This window comes from Ylistrum balloti, unplaced genomic scaffold (genome assembly GCF_031769215.1).
Source record: "Ylistrum balloti isolate Yb309-2 unplaced genomic scaffold, AGI_CSIRO_Ybal_v1 Utg370298, whole genome shotgun sequence".
In the NCBI taxonomy this organism is placed as follows: Eukaryota; Metazoa; Mollusca; class Bivalvia; order Pectinida; family Pectinidae; genus Ylistrum; species Ylistrum balloti.
The window spans coordinates 955,008-982,807 of record NW_026782224.1 but is presented as its reverse complement, the minus strand read 5'-3'; the positions used below and the strand labels follow the sequence as shown (position 1 = coordinate 982,807).

Sequence of the window (27,800 nt, the reverse complement as noted above, 5' to 3'; positions counted from 1 at the left end):
TTTATCAACAATTTCATCCTTATTTATTTTATTGTAGGTAAGTCACAACAGGGTTCAAAAAGTTTATTCTGAAGTCAACACACATTCACAAAACTCACATCTAACTTATTTGTAAACTCTTTGTTTGATGTGTTCGAGTACCTTTCCTAGCGCCATGCAAAGTCGGGCTGTCGCTGACGTCTGTCGAGGGCGCGTGCACGTGTGTCACGTGAATCTGGATACAGGTTAGGCCTGATGGATGTTGCGAAAGCGTGTCCTGGTATGGATGCTTGTACGCGACATCGTTGATGTATAGGGTATCATACACCAGTCTCACCCTCTTTTTTCGGCTTCTGTCATTTTAGGGATAAGGGTGGACTTGTGTGGTGATTTTGTTGGGATATCTATTACACATATACAGTATTAAACAAAATGAAAGAAAATGACATATTGTGATACTGGCGATAAAAATAGCCGCTTTTAAGGCCCCTGAAGCTGAAAACATTAGCAAAACTTTATTGTAATATCTTAAACGTTCTTACGATAAATTAAACGTTTTTCGGTATCAATGAGGCGACGAGTTTCACATGAACGTCGTTTTAGGGAAAACTCAAAAAGATCGCCGGCTGTTGACTCACAAAATCGTTGTCAACACTTATGAGCTTAGTCTTCTCAGTGGTTGTGTCTGAATCACTATCGTCAAAAAGTCTACCATATTTTACACCTACATCTTTGCGGTATCTCTGAGTAATACGTTTCTTATCGAAAATCTGCCACATCAGGCACAGTCCAGTAGCGATGTACGAAACTAGAAGTACGCTTACAACGATGTAATAAACAGTCCTTGAGTCCTCCATGAGTACATCTGAACTTCTGGAAGCGCTTTGGCGATCCCTGGAAGGACCGTTCAGCTGTCCGTTTGGTTTAGCAGTGAAGGAGGCTTTTGACTCTTTAAAAAATTAAAAAAGACCATTTTCAAATTTAGCAATTTGAGTTATGATATAAATCATGATGCGTTTAAAATTCTGTTTCTGTGAAAAAATCGCCATATGATAAATTTGAGGACAGTATTGTAATATGATTCAACGAACATCACTGTATATGAAGGTTTTAGGCACAAACATACTTTTGATAATATCTCGAAATTCCTCTCGCGGAAAGTTGAAGTTGCCACACGTGGGGAAGTTTTTGGGAGTTGGTGGCATCTGGTCCACGTCCCCGACCTGTAGTAGGAGAGCCATTCCTGCGAACTGGTGACAGTGCAGGAACCAGAAACCTGAAATATTAACATACAATACTGGTAAGAGTAAAGACAATGGGGAGAGGGGAGGGGGGTAATGGATAGCGTATAATTATGACGTAACAGATTGGAATTATCTGTCATAATTGAGCACAGGCTTAAATATGTGTTCTGTATAAAAATTCGTATCTATCTATGTCTACATTGCGATCCAGGTTTTCAAATTACGCAATAGACAATATGTCATTATCGCCGTGTCGCGATTTTCTGGCTGTCTATTGATACCGCTACCAAACACCATTTAGTGAACAGCTGTAGAATTGTTTGGCTTAGCGACTTGGTCCTAAGTCAATCATTGCCTTTCTTCGTTAGTTTTGTTACTATGTCTCAATATTGGTCTATCAACATACTGCATCACATTCGGTATGTATTGATCCAAAAGTGTCACATTCGAATGAAATAAACCTGTATGATTATCTTCTACGAACTGCTACAGGTCGCCTTTTCACTAAAAATCAAGATTGTTTTATCCTTAAATCAAATAAGTAATGAAAGTCCAACGTCTTTAGCTAAAAAGCAAGGAAAATTATTGAGAAATTATGTCCACCATCAGAAACCTAATGACCCCGTTAATCATAGGTCACACTGAAATATAATATGAAGACAGTAAGATGTTTCAATACCAGGGTTATCAGCAATCATCCTAATAACTGTGTAACCATGCCGTGGGACCACCACTGTATCCTTAACGGGAGGGTCTACCAAATTCAACCCCGGAATGTTGTCTCCTCCCCAAGAAGTGTTTGACCACGAGGCTTTATCACAAAACTCCGAATTACACTTGATGTCAGCGTTCAAGCCGACGGATACTGCAGGAGTATTGTCCTCTGAGTAAGCGACTTTGAGCACGTGAAACGTGTGGCCATGCACGTGAATTGGATGTTGTAGACCAAGAAAGTCGTGGTCATGATTGGAACCTGTTAATAATAACAAATGATAAATCTTAAAAATGATCAGACCAAAAAGATGAAGATATGATATTCAAATGAAATTTGTACACGCATTGTTATAGGAAATGTTTAAAACTGACACGAAGAAAATCAATGTTATTTTTAGAGCAGAGCTTGAACATAAATGTTTTGTTTTCTTTTCGTGAATGCAAGGATATAGCTACTTACCTGGGTTGACCATAACGAACTGGACCGTACTACCGAGCTCAACTTTGATGATATGCGTACAAAAGCAGACTTCCTTATAACAGCGGAGGTCAGTGCTGTTACAATTCACCACATCGTCAGCCATATTAGGGAAAGTCTGAAAATGTATAAAGTAATTGAAATCACTTTCTTCACGATTTGTCTTCTTTTGAGAGGACAAGAATACTAAATTAATAAACATGTATTTGGTCAATATTGTGTGTGTAAACCATTTCCTTTATATTTTATGGCAGCATTGTAATAATTGTGGTGTTTTGACTGCCGGAATGAATACATCAAATATACTGATTAATTATGAACATTGTAAGTAGAATTCCCTCCCTTTAATTGGAACAAAATGTTACAATTTTGTGTTTTCAGAATATTTTGTTGTCATGGTGGTGTTGACAGTAGGAATTGGGCAACAGGCAGAGCCTATGAAAGCCCTCTCCTTAAATTTTGTGTTGACAAAAACAATTTCATCCGAAATTATTCACCTGTAAAGAGATTGACGGTTTCAAAAACCTTCTTCCATTTATATGAGCGAGGTCTGTGTTACCTTAAAAAACAACAAAAATAGTAAAAAATAAATATTTATGGATAATATGAGGAAAACTTATACTGACCAGTATGAAATACCAGAAAAAAATGACTCCTGGGTACAAACTATACTGTTTTCATCATGTAACAGAGGGTAATTTTGGGACATATTTACCTGCACGGAGATGTTCACTTCGAATGCGAGGCTTCTTACCTTGGAAATGTACACTAAGAAATATTTCTCTAAATGTCCCGTCATCTGTATATTTAGGTACAAAGTTTTCCTCGAGGTCAGAGCTGACTAAGCTGAGCTCTGATATTGATGTGCAAATGATATTGTAGTGTGGAGGGTACATTCTGAAACATGAATTCACCACTTAGTATTAACAATCACATCTGTAGTATATCTCAGAAAAAGGTTATTAAGCACTTAGTAAATCCGGATTTAACATCCTTGCCCAACAAGGACCAATGGTCTACTTTTAATTAATAAGCTAGTACCAATGTTATGTGTTAAAACCTGCACTCGCCTTTCACCTAACCGACCGGGGTTCGATTCCCGGAACGGACGTGAATAGGTGTGGGGTCACCTGCCCGACCACGTGGGTTTTCCCCGGGTACTCCAGTTTCCTCCCACAATAAGACTCCTCGCACGCTTACATCCGGGCCAACAAGAGTGATTAGTATAAGTTAACATAACTTGTTTCGCAATTGTTGTAAAACAAATAAAGTTTATATTTATATGTGTTAAAACAACAATTGAATACCAACATGTCAACAGAACAATAATACAAACTCTAATTCAACAAACAGGACAAAAATGAACAAAAGAAAAAATGAATACGTAGATTAATCAGAAAATAGATAGTTCTGTTTCAGTACATATTTAACTACATTTCATATCCATATTTTGATAAAAATTTGGGTAGGTATTCGACCAAGTCACGAGATCTTGATATTTCCCAAAATGTAAGACGTAAATTCTAAGGAAAACAAACAACATGAATATAATCACATGTTCTCAGATTTATATCAGGACCAAAAATGAATGTCTTTAAGTAACGTTTTTGCCTGTTAGAATATTAAAAGATTTACAACATAATCACAATCTGCATAGAGTGACTCCATATATTTCACAAAAGGCGCAGAAGAGAACGAATTTGACAAAAAAAAAAAAAAATAAATAAATAAAAAATACAAATTTTGTTTCTACATTGCAAAGTGCCTTTTATTTTTGAATGTCAATCTAAATTAATCCTTTTTCTATTTTGTACTCGGGAACGATGATGATGATGATGATGATGATGATGATGATGATGATGATGATGATGATGATGATAATGATGATGATTATTTAAAAGATGTATTAATGATGATGATGATGATGATGATGATGATGATTATGATGATGATGATGATGATGATGATTATGATGATGATGATGATGATGATGATGATGATGATGAATATGATGATGATGATGATGATGATGATGATATATTTGATTTTATATATTGTACATCTCGAAAATAAGCAAATCGAGATAATCAGACAGGTATCCTGATTTATACTCGAGAAAAGTTGAAAATTTAAAGATCTATCCTCGACAATTAATATGTAGTAATACATAACGAGAACATTCTGAAACACTAAAAACTCCTTCAGTCTACACCGGGCATGATCATAAACAGCTCAGAGTATTTACCGGTATTATGCTAACAAGTGTTTACTGAAAGATTAAATGGATATTTGTATCTTAGAACACGATTTTGGCTTACGTTCACAGAGCATAACATATCATTACATATTAAATAGTTAGACCTGACCCAAATCTTGTAAAGAGATTACTGCCAATCATTAATAAAGCTACAGGTATGCATGTTAGCATCTCCAATAATTGTCCTCAGTATTAAACGCCAACCCAACATGGCTGCCGACGATTAAGTTGTTGTAAAACTATATTTCGTCTACATCTTGTATGCTTACTTGACCATGCAATTGATATTTGTACAAGGATCCGTCTCTACACATCGCTTCCTGGAGGAGACAGGTACTCCTTTTTCCACAGTGTCGTACAGAACAATACCCTTCACTTGTCCAGCACCATTAGCCTAACAGACGAGATAGACACGTCACAACCAGCATGAGTATAAACAGAAAAAGAGGAAAAGTACACTGACATTTTATCCCGTTTATTTGCAATTGTCATTTTTTTCACTTTGATTTACCCAATAAAAGGCGATAAACTATTTGATATAAAAATACCTCCACGCGGAACCAGTAGTTATCTGGGGTTTGTGTTGCCCGTAGTAGAAAATCTATTCTCTCCCCAGGTACGGTGGTGATGAAATCTGACATTACCCCACGCACGCCTCGACCGTCTGTCGCTATCAATTCTAATTTGTGCTGGAAGACATAAATTATGCTTAAGAAATATTTCCAACGAAACATATTAATGCATGAAAAAGCGTTCGATTTAACTCATATGTGCTTTACAATTACAAGGAGCTCGTGACATCACCTTGACGACACATGGTAACTGATACCTATTCCTTGCCACCACTTACTATGCATATGACACGTGACACTTCAATATAGTCATGTTTTTAGACAAATAAAGCATATCAACATGCTTAATGATTTTTACTTAACATCGAACGATCGTACCACGAGTTATAAATAAGTTAGTGCAGATAAATATGCCGAGATAACTGATATAGGAAATAATATTGTTCATGTAGGAATATAACACAATTTGGCGACGCGAGAGACAGTAAATTCAGGACCTTACATCCGGGCCAACAATAGTGATTTGTATAAGCTGACATAACTTGTTTCGCAATTGTTGTAAAATAAATAAAGTTTCTATTTATCGATTAATTGTTTTCCTAACTGTTTAATGTTTTTATTTGAAAGTATACGGCTAGCGCTGGCTACTTGGTAGTAGCGATACTCACCTTATCCACTGACACCTTTAAAGTAAATCCATTGGCGGTATTGATGAATCGGAACCGGTATGTTTTATTACTCTTGACCACAAAGGTTTCGTAAGGTAAATTAGGGTACATCGGGGTATCACCAAACTCAGGGTAATTATGTCCTACAATGAAACATAAAAACACAAAACTAATGTCAATTATCCAAAAAAAAAAAAAAAAAAATACAATCTTAAATTGATGAAACGATAACGAAGCAAAGCGCTGCTAAATAATTATTGTTAGAAAAAAATTATCAATCCTTACAAAACGTCAATCAAAAGTCACAACAATGTGTATGTATATAAAAAAATTGTCACTTGGGGAGAGGGGAGGGGGGAAGGTTGTCCTCTAAAGAAAAGTTAGAAAAATCTCGAGCGCAGTGTTATCCATAGTAATTCCAGAAATGTGATTCTTTGTCGATTCTAAAAGTTTGTCTTAACAAAACGCCAAAAAACAATTAAAGACACTAAAGTACCACCTTTTAAAATGCTTAAAGAGATAAACAAAGCAGGCGACGAATCAGTCACTTGATAAACCTTTATGATAGGATATACAGAACAAGGAATTAGTGAACGTAGTTAAGACGGGAGAGAAAAAGAGGGTACACAAAGTATGATCGGTGTATACGACCCAGTACTAAAATGATATTTATATGAATTCTTGTGAAGTTTACGAATCCAATATAAACAGAGGAGGTCCGTGTCCTTATCATTAAATTATTAATCCGTCTAAGTGATTGTATTACTGAAACGTTGCATAATGTACAGGCGAGGTTTCCTTCATTACCAAACAAGTCCAGTACTTTTTATGTACAGGAAATGTAATAATATTTGCAACTAAGCCTTTCAAAAATTACTACCCATCATTCATCGTACTATCAAATCTGGTCTTCATGTGAGACTGCATACTGTAAAAAGTGGATTTCGTTAATGCGAATTTAAAGAACTTCAAAGAGCTTCGGACCAATCTTCAACATGCTCTCGCAACATTCGCTATCATCATATTTCACATCATTAAAAGAGTAAAAGTTAAAGGTAACAACATACTATTTTTATTTCAGACATGAACCATCACGGACAAAGTTGTTCACCTAACTCCATATATCAGTGTCCGCTTGTTGCTTCCTTTCAAATCAGATTTACAAAAAAAAAAAAAAAAAAAGAATATTTCACTGTCATTCATCATGTAAACAATAACGTTATATGAAGGTGTTTTTCACTATAAAACAATGTTGAACGTTTATCAATTGATTCAGGCGTGACCTGTGTAATAGTGTATATATATATATATAGAGAGAGAATTATTTTCTCTGTATATACGATACACAAAGTTTTTATCTTTTTAAATTATATATATATATATACCTCTCCCGTTAATGACCCCGGACTGAAAGACCGTTAACCCATCCAAGTCTTTCTTCACTTTATCGGAGGTTTCAGAACATCTTGGATCATCGGGACCGAATGCGTACCTAAAACAGAAAAAAATGTTCATTGTAATCCCATGGCGTGAGATGTTTATTGATATGGCAATAAGGAGAGTATAATGTCCCGAGGTCCTGTGACATATTATACGGGGATCGTGCTATTCAGAGAAATAAACATATATAATAGGAATCGGGTTTTGTTACATGATTTAAGTGTTTATCAGGTTTATACGAAAAAAAATGAGGGAAAAAAGAAGATATTATGTATATACGCTTGTTTATAAAAATGCCCCTGATGAGTATTAACCGGTAACGTCAACCATGATTTTTCCAGAGGTAGTCACTTCTGTATGAATCATATCTTCTTTTTTGCGATTATCTTATCATTGGCTATCATGTTAGTTAAATAAATGCTCTTGACCAACTTTCAATGTCACAGGGGTAAGTTTTATTGAAATCACTGTATGGCTTCTACCTAATAATCAAGAAACACAGGGTGACGATATTCCACCATCTTGAATGAACGAAAACAAGATGGCGGCGATAGCGACTCCATACCAAAGACCCTCTATCCTCCCATTATCACCAAAAGAGTGTGCGATATCATCAGTTACTTATCATTTCTGTGTTGTTTTCTGCAACGTGTGTTACACCACTGATCGCGTGGTTGAAGTGAAAGTGGATAAGGGCAGCATGGACTGAGTGCTTGAAGTGATGGTATGATATCATAAAAGAGGAGAACCTGAACTTAACAGTACATTTTAACAAAATAAAAAAAGAAAAACAACAATATTATTGTAAAAAGATCAATAGTTTTCTTTGTCTTTGCCTTAGCCTTTGCCTTTACATGTATTCTATTTCTTGGAGGTGTAGGCGTTAGACAGACAACATCATATTTAATTGAAGGAACCAGTGAATGTTTCTAAAACACCTGTTCAAATAAATATTTATTTTTTCTTTTCTACTTTTTATTTCTAAAAGCATGTGAACGAGAACTTTAAAAGATTGCGTACTTACCAGGAAACACTTCCGTTACTACCTACATAGTGACTTATGAAGAAATGTAATACATCCCCTCCACAAAGTGAAGCTTCTAGCCATTCAGCCTCTTCTAAAGTCTCCTGTAACCATTCACGTACACGCGCAAACCAAGAGTTGTATGTCAACTAATATCACATAAATCGTAGTACGTTAACTAAAAATGCAACCAATCGTATTAATGCAACCAAAAATGCAACCAATCGTGGTACGTCAACCAAAAATGCAACCAATCGTAGTACGTCAATCAAAAATGCAACCAATCGTAGTACGTCAATCAAAAATGCAACCAATCGTAGAACGTGAATAAAAAATGCAGCCAATCGTAGTAATGCAACCAAAAATGCAACCAATCGTGGTACGTCAACCAAAAATACAACCAATCGTATTAATGCAACCAAAAATGCAACCAATCGTAGTACGTCAATCAAAAATGCAACCAATCGTAGTAATGCAACAAAAAATGCAACCAATCGTGGTACGTCAACCAAAAATGCAAGCAATCGTAGTACTTTTATTAAAAAATGCAACCAATCGTGGTACGTCAATCAAAAATGCAAGCAATCGTAGTACTTTTATTTAAAAATGCAACCAATCGTGGTACGTCAATCAAAAATTCAACCAATCGTAGTACGTCAACCAAAAATGGCTTGGTTTGGATAACATCATTGGGCTTTGGTAGAGTATGTAATTTCTAAAACAATTTAGATGTTAGTAGCACAGAAATTATTTCAATGACGAAGGTAATAACATCTCGAGGAAAGAATACGGCAACGGCTTTAGTTTGATTCGTCCTGACGCCCGATCTTTCCGATGTAGGCACACTTCACCTTATAAAGAGTGGAAATATGTCTCTGGCAATTAATTTCGGTGGAGACTAGACTCAAACATTCAATATTATCATGTTTGCCGATAGACAGGTCTTATTTGATTTCAATGCCTCAAAAATGAATACTTTGGAGATAGTAATAACCCTAAAAAGATTTCACCTATTTTTTTAAAGGGGTCTATACCAGAAAGAGGTTCCCTCGTACATCAACGTCGCCATGATCGTTAATCTGTAATACTGTATACACAGACGAAGAAAGAAATGAAAAGTATTACGATCCGTTTGGATTACCCCCCCCCCCTTTCACGACGCTTTCGTTAACGTTTTAAACAAACAGTGTATAATGTTGACATGTAACTCCATTAGATTACAGCAACTTAACTTTCTAGGGTATGGCCAGCACTATATATTTGATAAGGTTCACAGAAAAAGAGGGATGACGATGTCTGACTTAACGGAATATTTTTATAAAAGATTTCGATGCAAACAGTTATTATGTAGATAGTTTCGTGATCAACAAGGTCACGGGGAATAACTATGTAAATAAATGCTCTATTAGACCATGAAACTGCAGCGGACAAAAATGAGTCGATTGGGCATCGGTCATATCCTTTTAATACGGGTTCTTTAGAGCTGCAAACAACCCAGGATACCCGTAGCCATCAAAAGCATATCACTGAATACTGGAAATTTCAAATCACAGATTTTGAGGCCAAAACTGATTTTTGGAAGTAATGTTTTCCTAAGTAAGAAAAAAGTTTTTTATCAGTATAAAATGTTAAATAGTAATAGTACGTTAGTAAAAATTGTACAATGTTAAAATTTTGTGAATTTAAAAGACCACAAACTCAGTGGTTGCATGTAAATACAAGCAAACAACAGAAAACAGCACAACAAAAGCAGCAAAACAGCAGCAAACAACAGCAAACAGCAGCAAAAAATAGCAAACAATAGAAACACAGCAGTACACAACAGTTTGAGTTTTTGGTCATTACTTTATAGTTTGAAAAAAAAATAAAGATGTAATTTTTTAAATGAAAATACAAAAAAAAAAAACGCTAATAGAAAATATCTTTATTGAACGAAATGTAATAATTTTCTTTTTCATCTTTTAAATAGTAATATTTTGTAGTAGAAACTGTAAAAATTAAGTTTTTGAAAGCAAAATTCCAACCTACTATGTGTAAGGGGAAAAGCTGTTTTGCATTGATGCTGATAACATATCACTGACAACTGTTCTTTTATATACATGTATTTATTTACAATGATATAAAATGGTCTAAAGTCACTTAACACCAGATTCTCTCACTTTTTCACTCCATTGATAGAACACAACAACATACATCAGTAAAGATGGGCGTGGTCCACACTTTCTATACAACAGTCTAACGACAAACACTAATGTCTCCAAATCACAAGTGGGCAGTAATCCACAATGGTGCACACTGACAGTCAAACGTCCTCACATTTACTAGTGGGCTGAGTTCCACTTTCAGTGTACTGAGTCCCTTGCTACTACAGCTACTCAAGGTACTCCACAAACTTAACCCTCCCAGGCCGAGGACGAATCCTACGTCAACAGACTCGAGGGCTGGACGATCATCCCAAATAACCATCCCCAGTTGGAGGACTACATGGACCCTGGTCTACATCACCGGTCAATAGCATTGGCCACCGGTCTGTAACACTCCGGAAACGTCAATATGAGACCCCACCGGCACCAACAATATCGGGTCAAACTACAATATAATTGACATACACTATTCACAAACAAAATATGGCCTATTATTCTTAACACATTGCAGTAAACATCTTACAAGAACACGCCATTACTAGCAACGCTACACCGTCACCCATTTTGCGTGTACTACTATAAGCCACAATAGATGTAACCACTCTATGTTACTCATTATAATTATTCATAATTATTCCAGCTTATAAACAGTAATTACTTAACTACTATTGCGTTTTTTAACAGTGTTACATATTATGCAATATCATTCCTTGAACAAAACAAATGTCGCGTCACCACCTTACTAGTTAACAATAACAAACGCGCACCTGTAAACATGTGTATACACCTGTGCAGTACAGTAGCGACTCTAAAAATAGAACAGGTAATGGCATTGTTTACGGCTGTTTACCGCACAGCAAAATAGGTAAAATAACTCATTAATTCAACAAAACATGTATAAACCTCTAATAGGTATGGCACTCACCGAAAGCTGCAGTTTTCTTTGGTGTTTTTCTCGTATTTATGTTTGTCAACAGGCCACGGTTACAACGCACCTGCTAGTATCCCATATTCTAATGTCCTCTCCTCGTTTCTGAGCACATATCCGGTACACGACTTTCTTCCGTGCACGACTAAACGCGCTACAAGTCATGTAGGCCTACTGTGCTATACACTGTACGGTACAGCCGAAAACTTCTGATGTCTCAAAACCAATCAATCAGTCGAAATGTACTCTACCATGGTCAAAAACATCAGTGACGTCATCAAAACCAAACCGTCTATTGAATAACATACTCTGCTAAAGCCCAAAACACAAATGACGTCAACACCAACCCGTCATTCGAAATATGATATATAAACAAAAATGATGACTTCACATACTCCTGAGATGATAGGAAAACAAAAACAATGACGTCACACATTCCTTTTTAGTTAACGTACTACGATTGATTGCATTTTTTTGGTTGGTTGCATTTTTGGTTGCATTTTTGGTTGCATTACTACAATTGGTTGCATTTTTGGTTGAAGTACTATGATTGGTCTAATTATATTTAACGTAGTACAATTGGCTTGCAAGTGTACGTGAAAAGTTTAGGAGACTTTAGAAGAGGTTGAAGATTCACTTATGAAGGGGATGTATACATTTCTTCATTAGTCACTATGTATGTAGTAACGGAAACGTTCCCGGGTTAGTATATACCCTTTTAAAATTCTCTCTCTTGCTTTTGAAAATGAAAAGTAGAGAAGAAAAAATAAATATTTATTTTGAATTATGGCACATGTGATTTATAAAAAATACTCGTTCCTTCACTCAAATACAATGTTGTCCGTCAAACGCATCGAAGAAACAGAATGAATGCAAGGACAAATAAGGCCACATATATTTTAATTGTATTTTGTTAAATTCAGATTATCTTCTTTCATTATATCTAATCATCTTCCTTATCTACTTCCCTTCAGGAACGCAATCTATACTGTCCTGATCCAATTATCCACTAAATCTATACTGTAACACACAGAATCCGAAAAAATGCAGAAATGGTAAGTTAAAAAAAGATTATTTCACAAACTCATATCATGAAAACTGGAGGATGGAGGACCTTTGGTTGGAAGTTGTTAGAGTCGCCATCTTGATTTCGTTACATTAAAATCCAAGATGGCGGATTTTCGTGGCATCCCTCCTTCCATATATCATCATTTGAGCTCTTCAAAGATATAAAATCTGATGGCTAAATATCAATATTCTAAACATTTTTGAATATGAAGTTTTTCAAATTTTGTTATGAATATATAGCCATTCTGAATTGTCACCCCTAACGAAAACCGAAATTTTGGCCGAGTAAAATATTTATACTTTTATCTATCGATAACTATAAGCCCAAGTATGTAACTGACGAATTATCTTCACCTTGTGTCTCTTAAATATGGGTTAGAAGCTATAGAAAGATTTTAACAAAACTTACCCTGTGACATTGAATGCTGGTCAAGATCATTTATTTGACTAATATGATAACCAATGATCAGAGCTTCTTATACCTAAATCTCAAGCCTATAATTTCAATTGTGTTAATCCGTTATTAAGTTAACGCATGCAGGGTTACACGGATATGATGTCATGGCGGCCATTTAGATTTGTTTTTCTTTTTATTATTTTTTGAAAATAACCACCACCACCCCACTCCCTCCCCAATCCTCACATATATCATCAATCAAGTTCAACTGTGTCTAGAATGTTGACATTTCACATGTAAGATGCACGGGTCAGTAGTGTTTTAAAGTGATGAGTATTTGCTATTTTAGGTAAATAACTTTGAATAACTTCTTTTTGATTTCCGTAAGATATAGAATCTTGTCATTTCACGTGTGAGATTAGCTACTAGGTTTGCTAATTTAAATGACATTGGGGTCAGTTGTGTTAAAATATTTAAATGGATTCTTTTCAGTAGCCAAGAAATACTGGCTAATGATATTTGGTCATTTACATCAATTACTTTTGAAAGCAGGAGAAAGTATTGTCAAAAGTCAGCTTCCGGTTTTCGGAAGAGGTCACATTCACAAAGTTCAATTTCGTGTTACACAAATAAATAATTTGAAGTTGCAAAAGTTGAAAAGTAATATATATATATATATACATTCCTTGAATAGTTGGCTTTTGTTTGTGGCAACAATTGACCTTTTATCGGCGAAATGCCCGCCATATTGTTGACCTACAATTTTTAGTTATGCATATATTGGTGATATTTTGTCTGCAATGATCTTCTTTAACCACAGTTAATGTTAGCAATAGGTACAAATGAACTTGACATCGTTTGGCTGGGTAAATCGACTGTAATCAAGGATGTTGACTAGTTTAGTCTCTAAAGCGTGTTGTCATCGGGACAGTTTTGAAATATAAATATTCAGGTATAAAAGTACACAAGGTGCATGGCTTAGCAATATTAACAACAAATCTGAAGTAAAAACGTAAAACAAATTACACAGTCAAACGACATCAACAATAGGTAAGTGGGGTTGGATGTTTTGCGTATTAGATGGTAATGTCCACATATATCATTACACAGACCATTACTTATATAGTCTACTGTAAATAATGCTTTCAACTGGTTATTATGACTCTAGTAAACCTTATCATTGGTATTCAAAGCAGAAACTGGCAATATCATTAGAATTTCTTACTTGCGGAGGTCCCAATTGACGTACTCTGTATGCTCTGTCGATGATTGGTGTAACCAGTCCTGTGCCAGCACAACGAATTCTTTTTCTATAGGTTCGTGATGATCAGACGCCTACAAATCATCAAATTACTTGTTACTACTTTCATGTAATATGCAAATTGCCTAAATCATTTCGTATATACAGATAACACCTGTGATGTTTGACCATCTTGATTCACACTTTCAACTCAAATTCAAGTTTAGATAATGTGAGGGAACGATATAAACAAGGGTGGTCGCTTGGCGCAATGGAAACGCACTCGTCTTTTACTAAGCCGTCCGGGGTTCGATTTACGGAATGGATTTGAAAAGGAATGGAGTCACCTGCCCAATCACATGGATTTTCCCGGGTACTCCGGTTTCCCCCCACAGCGGGACCCTTTCATCCAGACCTTCAAGACTGATTGATAGAAGTCAATAAAACTAACGCAACTGTTGTAAATTAGATAAAGTTTATTGATAAACAAGATATATACGACGAATGAAGTCCATTTTTTCACATTATCGTTTAACGTACCTTTGCATGTCCAGGTTTGGGAAGAACTATTAGGGCTCCAACCAAACCGTTAGTTCTTTGAACTCCCAGGTGTGAGTGGTACCAGTGGGTCCCAGCTGGTTCCGCAATAAATCTAACGTAGTACAAGATAAATGGGTCAGAAGTAATGAAATAACATCAACAATAGCTGTAAACAACACGACGGCAGGGCATTATCAACAACGAGTGATTACCATAACGCTTGTATAATAAAGGTGGCTTGTCATTTCAGTTAAACAAAATGAATTATAGTTATATAAAATGTAAGGAATTATTTTGATATTTAGTAAAAGTTTTCAATAACTGCTACTGTTACGGTTACCAGAGAGATACAAGTCGTCACATAGGACAAAACTAGAAAGCGTTACAGGTTCCTCATCTTATTAATTAAAGCTGATTTGTCGGAGCAGTTGTTCCAGCAAAGTGAACTAACCTGTATGTAAATGTTCGTCCGAAACTGATGGGACACTGACTGACCATGTCTTGTCCATCCATCCACGGAGTGCCCCTCTGATAGATACCATGCCAGTGGAACGTTATTCCTTCCATAAGCAGGCCATTTGTTACATAAACTACCACCTGTATTATTGGTTAATTTTATTGATGTTATACAATTTGGAAGCTTCATTATAGTTACGCTTGTTTGTTCCTAACGGTAACAACCTCTTATGCAGTGTTACATAGGACAATTATAGCATTTGTTCGAAAGTTTCAAAATGATGCTTTAGCACATAGTAACATGTCGATATAGGTACAGTCAGTGATCACATATACATGACCACAGTATTGAAAAACAAACCCGTATCATTAACAAATAAATCATTTCAAAAGTTGGAAGTCCTAAAAAATAATGGGAAAGCCCCAGGTTTGCGGTATGGTTATTGAAGAGCCTGACCTTGCCTTTATGTGACTGTTATGCCACCCAGTCAGATTTTGCCAATGTGTATGGCGATTTACGAAAGAGGGGAAGTATATTTTAGAATGATATTTAAGAAAAGTTTTAATATCAGTGTTTTAAACTAACTGCAGTCTTATGTTTAACGTTATTTGTATTTTACAGACATGAAGACTGCAGTGTTTTGACAAATAATGGATTAGAAAACATCAAAGCTGCCAAACGGAGATGATAATTAATTTCCATCTTTCTCGTTCATTTTTATTTCTTCTAATTTTGTATACAGATTCTCCTTACTCATTATGATTTATGTAAATTGGTATTTAATTTATGTAACGCTAATTTGTCCAGAAATTTCATGAAATCATTCATCAGCTTTATGCTGAGGTGATGTTACTTATTCAAATGTACCAAGGAGACGACTACAGTTGCAATGTGCCGACTATATGTTATGTGCCATATCGACTTAAAGCTACCACGATCCTTATGTCGCTAGTTCAGACTTCTCTCTATACACTCATCTCTTACTGTCATCCTTTATTCTTTTATATAGAAACAGAAGGGAACCAGAAGAATCCTGCCACACTGTTGTATATTATACCATACGATAGATAAATTGTAGGCACGGTAATTGTCGAGAATTTGACCGCTATTGACGACCTTAGGTCCTCGTACATTAGTTTTTTTCCTTCTAATTTTTCTTCTTTTATATATATAGATAATTATATCCTCCTCCCCACTAAATGAAGCCATAGAAAAAAATGCTTGAATGAGTCATTGATTTTTTTAACGTCTTTAATGTATGCCACTAACATAACAATAAGTGAAGCAGGACAATGCAGCTACACTTAGAACTCCTAATGTCCACAAAGCACCGTCAATCAGGTTGGAATGTGTTTCCGTAACTAGTAGAATTTGAGTTTTCCAGACCCGGAAGCAACATGGAAATCATTGTTTCCTCTCTTGTTTCGCTCTACTAGTGTAAAGGTCTTTATTGTCGTGTCAGTGACTAGTTTTGAGGTACATAACCTTAGTAGAGCACAATATCCCTTAAAGTGACTAAGGCTGACAATACAGACCGACCGATGGTTACAACGTTCATTACTTCCGCAAAAAAAAAAAAAAAAACCCCACAAACACCCTCACACATACACACAACACCCCCCTTCACCATCAACACCAGCACGCGTACCACCATCACCACTATCACCACACACACTACCATCACACATGAACACACAACCATCACCACACACACGCCTTCACACACCACACACACCCCATCACCGTCATCACCACACACACACCCTCACACACCACACACCACCATCACCACGCACACACACCACACCATGCACACCCTACTACCGCCATCATCACACACACACACACATATATATATACACGCACACCCACACACAACCACACACACACACACACACGCACACACACACGCACGCACGCACACACACACACACACACACACACACCATACACAAGACACTGGTGGAACAATACAAGAATAGACCGAGATAATCTACTGAGGCATCTGCATTCCAGTGGCATAAAGATGCGTCCCGTTGCGCTAAAAATGTTCCTTAATTGACATCTCGTAACACTCCTATGACGCCGCTAGGTGTGTGTTTACATGTAAAGATAGCGTAGCGCCGAGTACTCATCTCTGATTGGGTCAAAGTTAACGCTCTACCTATCATTGACAAGTTTGGTTGTGGTATCGTTATAGCGTGCGTGGGACACGATCCGAGATCGTCATACAATGGCGCTATGCCCAAGACAATTTTTGAAAATTGACAGACCAGACCTACGTCACTTGTAAACCTTTTAACAAACTATTGTCGAATAACAAACTAACGCATACTCGTAATTTAAATCGAGAAAATATATAGCTGCGAACCCTTAAGCATTGGTATATCTCGATCTCTTGCTTAAGTTCTCATTATGGCGAACTCTAAATTCATTGTGTCATCTATGAGCACAGGTGGGTATATTCAACTTTGGATTTTACGTTTTAAACGATACATACAATGAAATAACAAAAATATTATACGGAAATAGGAGGTTGGTTTCAGAATATACACATTTATACAAATCACGAAATTTTCTTTAATTATGAGGTCGCTGCACCTCCGTCTAGACTAGAGGAACAAAACAGCTGTATGATCGAGTTTAATTCATTGTTAAGCTCTACTTTATCTAATTCTAAACTATTCATAGGTGTTATTTACTTGTATGTTTTGTAATGCTTTGTTCCTTTCGTGTGTCACCTTCCTACACTTACCTCATGTATCTAAAACTGTACTAGACGTTACGCCATGTTTTGGTAAAACGGATATTAAAATAGTAAGAGGTACCATTAAGATGAAATATTGAACATCGACTATATAACATAGAAAGATGATGTAGATTTTGAAAAAAAGTCTACTGAGATAAGGCATGTTTAGGTTACCTTTGGTAAATGGAGCCAGCGTTTGTTTTCTTTACTTATACGGAAATTTATATGAAACTCAAGGAAGGGCTATCAACTAGAAAAGGGATAAAATAAGATTTAGCAAACATCAATGCTATGCTACCATTTTCTGTTTTGCTTATCGACAAATTGATTATTGTACAATGAAGTGAAATACAAAGTTAGAAAAAAAAAAAAAAAAAAGAAAAGAACCACAAAGTTGATGACATGGTTTCTCTGTCGCAGTAGAGTTGCTTAAATTTTCACCACATAAAATATCATATACTGATATCTAAAGATGCTGATGATAGATTAATGTCTTGCAAACACGTGTATAATGCATGGAAAAGCTCACCTCCTGTCCTTCATAAACAATTATTGAGGGTCCCGGAAACTTGCCGTTAATTGTGTAGAGTATCTTATAGGAGCCGTCTCCAGTCAATGTGTACAGTAGATCTGTAACAAAGGACCAATCGATTAGCATAATTAGCGTTTGACTTTCCAAATAATAAAACCAAAAGCAGAACATTGTTTCTTACCAAGTTGGTAGCGTCAATATTTACACAAACAGAATAAAACGCCTTCAATATATTGTTTTTCGTGCAATCTGCCTTGCTAATAACTTTCTGTCTTTTAAAAAAAAAACTGTTACTTCTCGTGCATTAGTTAGCCTCTCAATACGAAGCCTTCCCCACTGATTCCTATATAGTCAGAGGGGACGGAGTATTTCATGGTGCTGGGCATATATATATATCAGGACAATATATCTTTTCGTTGAGAGATACAGAGACTCAAAGTCGTTTCAAGTCAAAATGAAGTGTTGGTTATGTCGGTCAAACATTGTTTAATTGAAACACATTATATCGTAAGAATTGTACAAAAGATAGATGTGCAAAGCACCGTTTAATATCTTAAAGTTTGATACATATAGCCAAAAAAAAAAGAAAACAAACTGCATCACACAGCTGTTTTGTCCTTCTGTGACTCGTCAGTGATGCTACATCACACAGCTGCATCATCCTTTTGTGACTCGTCAGTGATGCTACATCACACAGCTGCATCTTCTTTTGTGACTCGTCAGTGATGCTACATCACACAGCTGCATCATCCTTTTGTGACTCGTCAGTGATGCTACATCACACAGCTGCATCATCCTTTTGTGACTCGTCAGTGATGCTACATCACACAGCTGCATCATCCTTTTGTGACTCGTCAGTGATGCTACATCACACAGCTGCATCATCCTTTTATGACTCGTCAGTGATGCTATGGGCCTTAATTTGGAAGCCTAGGAGGCGATTGAGGAAAATTCAAAGTGATCGAAAGAAAAGTTAAAATCTAGACGTACATATGCTCTGGCCCCCATAACTAAATAGATTTCGTAATTTTCATTTATCACCTAATTTCATAACAACATCAAGTGCATGCATTCTCTGTACTGTGCCTCTAATGGAATGAATTAAAACGTGGCATGCAACGATGTCGGAACTGGTTTGGTGGGTAGTAGCTGTCTACAATAATTTTTCTAGCAACTTGTCGCCTACTGTAGCATAACAATTGTAATAATTCAAAAGAATAAGGTGTCATTCTACATGATTTCAGGAGTTTTATAGTGATTTAGGTTAACTCGTATATTCTCAATATAATGCTGCCAAGTGTCAATCTGTTTGATGCTTTACAAATATGGATAAAAATTCAATAGACACAACATTTATTGCTTTGTTTACAGCAAGCTGTTTATTTCTTATCAAACCCTAATGTAGTCCTGAGAATACCTGATTACTTAAGGTTATTTTATATATAGATTCACGGTTTTAAAAATACTGTATTGTATTTCGTACCATAGCGTATCATATATCAGATAACTACGTATGAGACACAGATAAAATCATGTTTACTACCCCTGTATTTTCCGTATAATTTTCGAGATCGCGGGTCGCTGCTCTTTTTAAGAGCGCGCATACTCCCCAAAGTTATGGATGTTTCTTTCGGATATATGCACGATTAAGAATATGTACATGCACTTTACGTACTTCTAAAATTATTAGATATGTGTATTATGTTACAGGTACAGCAAAAGGCCATATTCCGTGTGATCTCATGTTGGTTACATAGGGAATTTATCTACTAGAAATAATTGGTGGGGTTCCTTTCAACATCACATAGCTTTCTATTTTCATTTCGAGGCTTTTTCGTATTATGTGTTCACCATAACTGATTTTATTTTTTAAAAAAGTCACAATTTAAGTTTTGGAATGCATCTTATATCCCAGGAACTTTTAATGAAACTAAAGAAAATCTGTATTTTTGCTTCAACATGAATTTTCACCCCTTATTTAGCCAACATTTTGGTAACCAACCCCAAATATTTATAAACATGGGCATACAAGTTTGTTTTTTTTTTAACATCTTTTGACAAAAATCAAGTTTTATCAATAATGATGTTACCGTAAATTGAATATTTGAAAAAAAAATTAATTTCCTTTCATTAGAAATTATTTTGGGTGATGAAAATGAATAAAAAAATATTTCCAAACTTCATAATTCTGTAAACTGTACTGGAGTAGGAACCTAAGAATACGTATATGTCAGAAATTTACTCATTCACAGTTGATGCCAAAACAAGTAGATAAGTCAACCACCAGAATATATACTAGGAATCTGAAAAAGCTTCTGTGATAAAATGTCAGAGCAATTTAATTTCGTTTTGCATTTTAAAGTTGCCGTGTCAACCAAACCTTGAAATTTCTTAAAAACATAAATTTTTATTTATTAAGAATTGAACTCGAGAAGCATTGAATGAAAAAAATATTTTATGCACATTTTGTAAGTTCTGATCTATTGAAGAAGTGTTATAAATGCAACTACAAGCATTGTTGAATATTCATTTTCAGATGTCAGGGTAGATAACTCAGTTTGAAAAAAACACAATTTTCAGAAATTTTGATTTAAGTTGATTCTTCCAATTTTTAATTATTTCTGTTGTAATGATTACAGCTGGACTTGTATTTTTCAAATAACGATAAAGACAGTGATGATATTGTTCATCAGACAGACATAAACTACATGTAGTAGAAATATAAAATTGATATCTCAACATGTTTACATAGTTGTCATAATGGCAAATAAGTTCAAACTAAGTTGGTCATTTGAATGTCTAGACTTCTCCACTTGTGGGGTTTCCTGTGGGGTTTTCTGTGTAAATACAAAAGAAAAGTTATATAGGATAACAATAGACACTAGTAAAAAAATACTCAAAATTAGACACAACAATACTCAAAATGTGTTCATTGTAGTAAGTATCTTATCGAAATGAAAACGTATATCTGTACATTTCTATCGAAACATTTTGTCTTTAAGAGTAATTATATTATTGCTAAAACCATGATGGTGTTTCCAAAACTAGTTACTTGCACCAGATTGAAGCGTCTTAATTGTAGCACTTACCAGAGGTAACAAACAACAACACATAGTTAAGATGAACCATTTTAATTTTTCATAAAGCTCCATAAAAGTAAATGGTGAGGAGAAAGATAAATGATTTTTTTTTTTGTCTCTGATGGCACTTGCTTAGCTTGGTTGTTCCAGTATCATCCTATTGTCCATGCTACAGCAGTCTGGTATTGATACCTGAAGTTAGCAATTAGGGAAAAATGTGAATATAAACATCCTTTTGTACACTTAAGAACATTTCAATCAATACTTCATCACAAAATAGTTGAAGATTTGAACAGAATAGAAATGTAATGTTCATGTTACAAGCTGTATCAGTAATACATGTACTAACAAATCTACTGACTGAGTTTATTTAAGAATATTGACATCAAAATCATCAAATGTATTATTAGTCAGTTCCTACATGGATAGCAATTCAGACAATTCAAATTTTACATGTATAATTTATACAAAACAAAAGTTTGCAGAAGTTCAAGCAAGTAAGGGTTGAGAATATCACTATTGAAATGTTACATTTATCAATGACCTGACCTTCAAAATACAATGTGTAAGACTCTAAACAGTGAAAACAAATACACAACAATTACTTTTCAATGCACATGTTACTTCAAAGATATATTTTCTTTATTTTTTTTTCAAAACAGCTGCCAAGTCTGTTCAGAATGTGTACATGTACAATGAGATATTTATGGTCTAGTGAATGTCTTTCAATCATCTTAGGCTGGGGTTTAAAATCACAGCTTAATTACTTATATGACTACTAATACAATATATTACAACTTGACCAGAATCTAAATATTTCATGAACAGTCTTGGCTAATTTCAATAATAAAAAAATTGCAACTAACACAAACAAGTTGTAGATTAGCCTTGCCAGAATTTGAATAGAAATAAAATGATACCGGGACCAAACAACAAGGATAGTATCACCAGGGATCTGAATAAGGCAGGAGCACCTTTATTCAGGTTATATTGTACATCTCTAATCACCTAGCATTCATATGTCCCCACTCCCTATATTATGTAAAGGTATCATGATATCATCCCTACTCTTTCTGATGAAGGCCGATAGGAACTGATCCCGGTAATTTTGTCCTTTCCATACAATAATGTGTATTTTGTGAATTCATCATATGTTCATCTAAACTTCAAACAATATATTTTACAGTAGTTAATAAATTATTTAGAATATATTGAGTACCTACCCAAAATGAGTGTAAAAAGAAGTTAATTCAGAGAAAAAAAATAACAGAACTTGATTTTTGCTGAGAAGTATCCTCAGACAACTGATATGTAATAAGTCATAATCAGGTAGAAAACTACAGTAGATTTTACAGTTGAAAAATATAGAAGAAAAAAGAACCTGTATCTCGTTTGGGATACGTAACATACAGATTGCCATCACTATTGTACAACATGTAGTGTTAGGGATCTATGACACGTGTCTTTGTATTCAAACAACACAGATGTATATATACATGTATATATCTACATGTACCAACACCATGCTTCAAGCAATTCAGATATCACAAACAAATTAATTTGATAAAATGAAATTTCTTATTATATTTACATGGCACAGTTTTGTATGTGATTTTAAGTTTTATTAAACATTACTTGCTGTATCTAGAAAACTGAGCTTTGTTCCTCCAATATCAGTCTGCATTGTTTGGTTAATATTGTAATAAATTAAAATAAAAACAGATATCAAATTATTTGGAACACTGTCAAAACCAGGAATAAAGTTTAATTCTATTTTAAAATTTATTTGTATAGTATTTTGCTCAATAAGCTGGTGATTAAGAAATGTTGATGAAATGAACGGTTGTTGTGTGGAGTACATGTAAACCTTTAAACATTATGCCTACTACCACCACTAACCTACCAAAAACTTACCCTGCGCATGCATCCTTGAGTTTACAGATTTTTTTCTGTGAATTTATATATTCTATTCAGTAAACACATGTAAACATTTACTTTCATGTGTCACATATATCTAAAACTTAATGTACAGGAAAACCGTAATTATCACAGATTGCATAGAACGAATACATTACTTACCTACGATATGATTTGATGGAACGCCTTGTTTATCTGTTTGCGATGGACAGGTTTACCTCATCACTCCATCATTTGCAAATATTGGCTTGTCACTGTTTTTTCCTTTGTTTCATGTTCAGACTAAACATGATCGAAAGTGATCACATTGGAAATACCCGAAGACTATAAATAGCCTTTGCCATCGATAATTACGTTTCTTCTTTTCATTTATCGTTATTTCAAGATCACTTTTATTACTTTTATCTATCTTATCCGAATAAAATCGCATATTGCTGGTAAAACTACAAATTACATAGCGTATTATAAAAACGACAGAAAGTTGCACTATGATCTTAATCGCACAGGTGCTTGCTTAGACACACGACGTCAACTTACTGTCATGTTTGTTCACATACAATCGGATTGTTTTTGAAAACTCGTGAATTCTTTGTTTTGGTATTTTCTGAAGGGAAAAATAAAGATTTTGACTAATTTTCAGCCTTCACATGATAATATCATTCAGTGAGTATTTTGATGCAATATCATTCGAATCTGCCGAAGGTGTATAGTGTAGGCTGACACGAGTCTGTTTGAATGGTATCGGATGCATTTTATTCGCCAAATCAAAATGTTCCCATTGAATTATGTGAAAGTGATGGAACTGGCATAAAATTGTGAATATTAGGTATATGGGTATTGTAATTCGAATGAAATATCTTGTTCTTTATGAACATAAATGAGGAATACAAAAGTTGGTCAGCGTTTTCTCCAGTTTCGTGAGATGTAATCACTAGATCAATATCTCCAAAAATAAGGGAGAACTTTTTCCCAACACCGACGTCACGATGCGTATATTCAATTTCTAATTTAGGTATGTCAAGACAGAAACAGATCTTAAAATTGTCCAATTCAGCAAGTTTTGGTGAGTTTTCGTCTTTTCGTTCTTGCAATATGGGGCATAAAAAACAAAATGGGCCAAAAGAGGGGCCCATGGATGTGCCAATAGTGTCTTTTGAAAGATCTTACCACCAAACTCGACCAAGATGTTGTCAACGAGAAACTTGATCATTTTTTTAAAGTGGACGTATATTTTTTTTTTCGAAAGAAGCTTCGGAATAGATCACAAACATATACATTATGTATTTATACTGCCATTCACCTTTCTTGGACAGGAAAGCTTCTAAAGTCATCTACATTCAGTTATTGTATCGTTTGTTTGTAGTTGAAAAGTTTTTTTCTGTTTTGGAAGTATCGTGGAATATTAGCCTAAACAGATTTCTGGCGTAAATTATTGCTGATGTCTGTACGGACAGGATTAAAGAGTCTGATTTGTGCCACACTATCAATAACATTATGGAGTCTCTAAGCTAGTTGCCACAGCTCATCAAAAGCAGTATAGACTGCGAGAGGAAGCGAAAACCACGTAGTTCGAGCATGATGGGCACCTATTGGTTTCTGTTAGGTATACATAAGGTTTTCAAACGTGACGGTATGTCCGCTAGATTTATTATAATGCCTTTGTCCATGGCCACAATAAAGTCTAGTCTAAGGAGCGCAAAAAGTCATAATGTTAGTGCTATTGCATTCAGGACAAATCTCCTGATAAATATTATGCAGTCTTATGGCGCAGCAGTGCCAAGGATTGTAAAATAGTGTTCCTCAAGATGTCTATGGTACGGTGTGCTTAGTTTTGTACAGCAGTATATTTTTAAAACACACGGACAGCCATCGACAATATAGGATGGTCCGTGAGATGAAAATGTTAAGATTTATTCTCTCCACGGTTCACTATTGGACAGTGATCATTCATATGTTGTCTTAACCCTTTTTTTCTTTCATCAACATAGATTAAGCCAAACAAATCATATTCAATACCATAAACAGCATTTGGCGTTTCACAATTAAACAATTAACGGGTTCAAAGGTTCTGCTACTAAAAAGTTATTCATTTATTTATCTTTTTTTTTTTTTTTTTTTTTGGGGGGGGGGGGGGGGGGGGGGTGGGGGTGGGGTGTTGTTTTTATTCCGAAGTGTCTGATTGACTAAGTAAATCCCAAAGGTTTATCTTGCACGGCTATAATTGTGATGCAGAGTCTGAATATTTACAGTTCAAAGCACTATCAGCGCTTTATGTAAAATTAGTACGTCCCTAAGGACAATCCTAAGGACAAAACTCGAAAATACGCCAAACGGTGGTTAAAATCCAATAAAACGATAGGCCCCGTACCCTTGGGACCTACTAAGGGAGTCCTTTTTTATATTGGACACCGACTTTTCCAGTATCTGTTTTTGTTATTTCCTTACCCTTGCTAAAAGAACTGGGTTAATTTTTAATGGTCCTATTCAGCTTCTATCAGATATTTCGCTTTGGCGGATGTTCGTACTTTCGCTTTGGCGGTTTTAAGTTGTATCGTTTTGACACTTTGTGGCCTTCCGGTTGAGGTACACAAGCAGTCACACCTATTTTGTTTGCTCACTGAACCGCGAAGTCGTTGGAGTTTTTTTTTATCTCCCTGTGTTCCAGTCGGCCAAAACATTGAACGCATTACAGCTTATCACCGTTTTCTGTCCCTTCTCTCCTCAGATAATATATTTCAAATTCATATAAAGCTTAGTGTTTATAAAGTTAAGTACCATTTGTACGCAACTCGAAAAAACGCCTAATTGGGGTAACAAAGACATCATTTCAACTTTAATCTTTGGCGTCATTTTCGCCTATGTTTGGCGTAGTCGCCGCTTATGATTTTCTCATATTGATTAGTTGGCTTTTTCAATAAGATCGCAATCGAGTCGGTTGATAAACAAGTCGTTTATGTAGACGATTGGAGTGCCGTAATCATTGTGTCATGATAACATAACATTGTCTCAGGGGAGTTGATGAGCCAGTGTAACACGGAACTTATTTTATTCATGCCAGTGTTCAAAGGGACTAAACTTATACTGACCGCCCGAACCACGCGAACAAATATTACCCTGCCCTATAAGTACAATTTGCTGGCTTGTTCACGGACTTTTTTCTCTGAAATATCTACAATATGTTGACTGGGATGGTACCCACTTGACTTGTTTTGTCCTTCTAGGACTCATCAGTGATGTAAGAATCCTTAGTTATCTTGCCACTCATCGCCTCCCTGTTTCATTATAATTGAAGTGTCAGTTTGTGTTTTAAAAATATAGATAAGAACATTGAAAAAAAATTATAGACGCAACGTTGAGTTTCATATTTATTGCTTTGCTTACAATTCAACATTATTTTATCAAACGATAATGCAGCCCTGGGAAATGTGAAATCGCAAGGCTATCTTTATATACATTCATCATTTAAAAAATATCGCATTGTATTTCGTACTACAGCGTATCATATATCACATTAACACGAATGGTTAACAACTAACATCATTTTTATAGCCTGTGTGTGTTTTTTGTTTAATCTTCGCGATTGAAGGTTATGACACTTCTAGTATGGATACACTAATCAAGAATATGGATATTTCATCAGGTTTTAACACCACGTAGCCTCCTATTTTCATTTGATTGATCGATTGAAAGCTATGTGGTGTTTGGATGTCCATTATTTCGGTACTCAATCTTCTTCTGAAGAGAAAATAAGACAAGTAACCTGGACGTAACACATGCCAAACAATGAAATAAACTGCGTCATACAGCTGTCTTCTAGGACTCGCCAGTGATGCTAAGGGCCTAAACTTTGAAGCTTATATCTGAATCTCAATACACAATTACTTAACACATTATGACTGTCAAACATTGAAGGTATTGCATCATACCACTGCCTTCTCCCCCTTATTTCAAAGGATCTATTTCAGGAACATTGAGGTTTTACCCACGCACCAAATTAAACAAAAGTAGGTGGTATTTGTAGTGCCTTGAGTGACTCCCCATGAAAAAGCATTAAAAAATTCAAACGGTCTCGCGACCATAGGAGTATAACAGGGTTCAGTTTTTCATCTGAAAAAGTATTCAAACGACAAGCGTTACATTACCAAATTATATACTGTTTGATTAATAAGGATCAGTTTGACAATATGGTAGTAAATACGATGTATGTATCAAGGTATTGCAAACAAAATAATAAAAAAAAAACGGATCATATCGTTTTTAAAATTGAAAAAATAAAACCAACTAAACTGACTAAAATTGATATGTGGTTACGGCACTAAATGGGTCATAGCACAGGCCCTATGAACCATTTGAATTTTATAACTCTAGTTCT

The 27,800-nt window shown here is 35.3% G+C and overlaps 1 protein-coding gene across 1 annotated transcript; it reads right to left on the bottom strand.

Moving 5' to 3' along the window:
- Window positions 1-578: 578 nt before the first annotated feature.
- Window positions 579-23,438, bottom strand: LOC132553118 (uncharacterized). The gene is made up of 15 exons (XM_060217330.1): window positions 23,426-23,438; window positions 18,429-18,529; window positions 15,145-15,290; window positions 14,694-14,805; window positions 14,139-14,248; window positions 7,298-7,404; window positions 5,913-6,055; window positions 5,221-5,361; window positions 4,942-5,066; window positions 3,131-3,312; window positions 2,913-2,974; window positions 2,398-2,533; window positions 1,903-2,196; window positions 1,106-1,255; window positions 579-928 (listed from the first exon to the last, which is right to left on the bottom strand). Exons 1-15 carry the CDS (start codon window positions 23,436-23,438, stop codon window positions 579-581), a joined length of 2,172 nt encoding a protein of 723 aa, XP_060073313.1.
- Between the last annotated feature and the right edge of the window lie 4,362 nt (window positions 23,439-27,800).

Excerpts from the sequence above, each read along its gene's own strand:
- LOC132553118 (XM_060217330.1), bottom strand. Across the intron at positions 5,067-5,220 it reads ACTACTGGTTCCGCGTGGAG|GCTAATGGTGCTGGACAAGT; the intron begins GTATTTTTATAT and ends CTCGTCTGTTAG. Across the intron at positions 1,256-1,902 it reads GATGATTGCTGATAACCCTG|GTTTCTGGTTCCTGCACTGT; the intron begins GTATTGAAACAT and ends TTAATATTTCAG.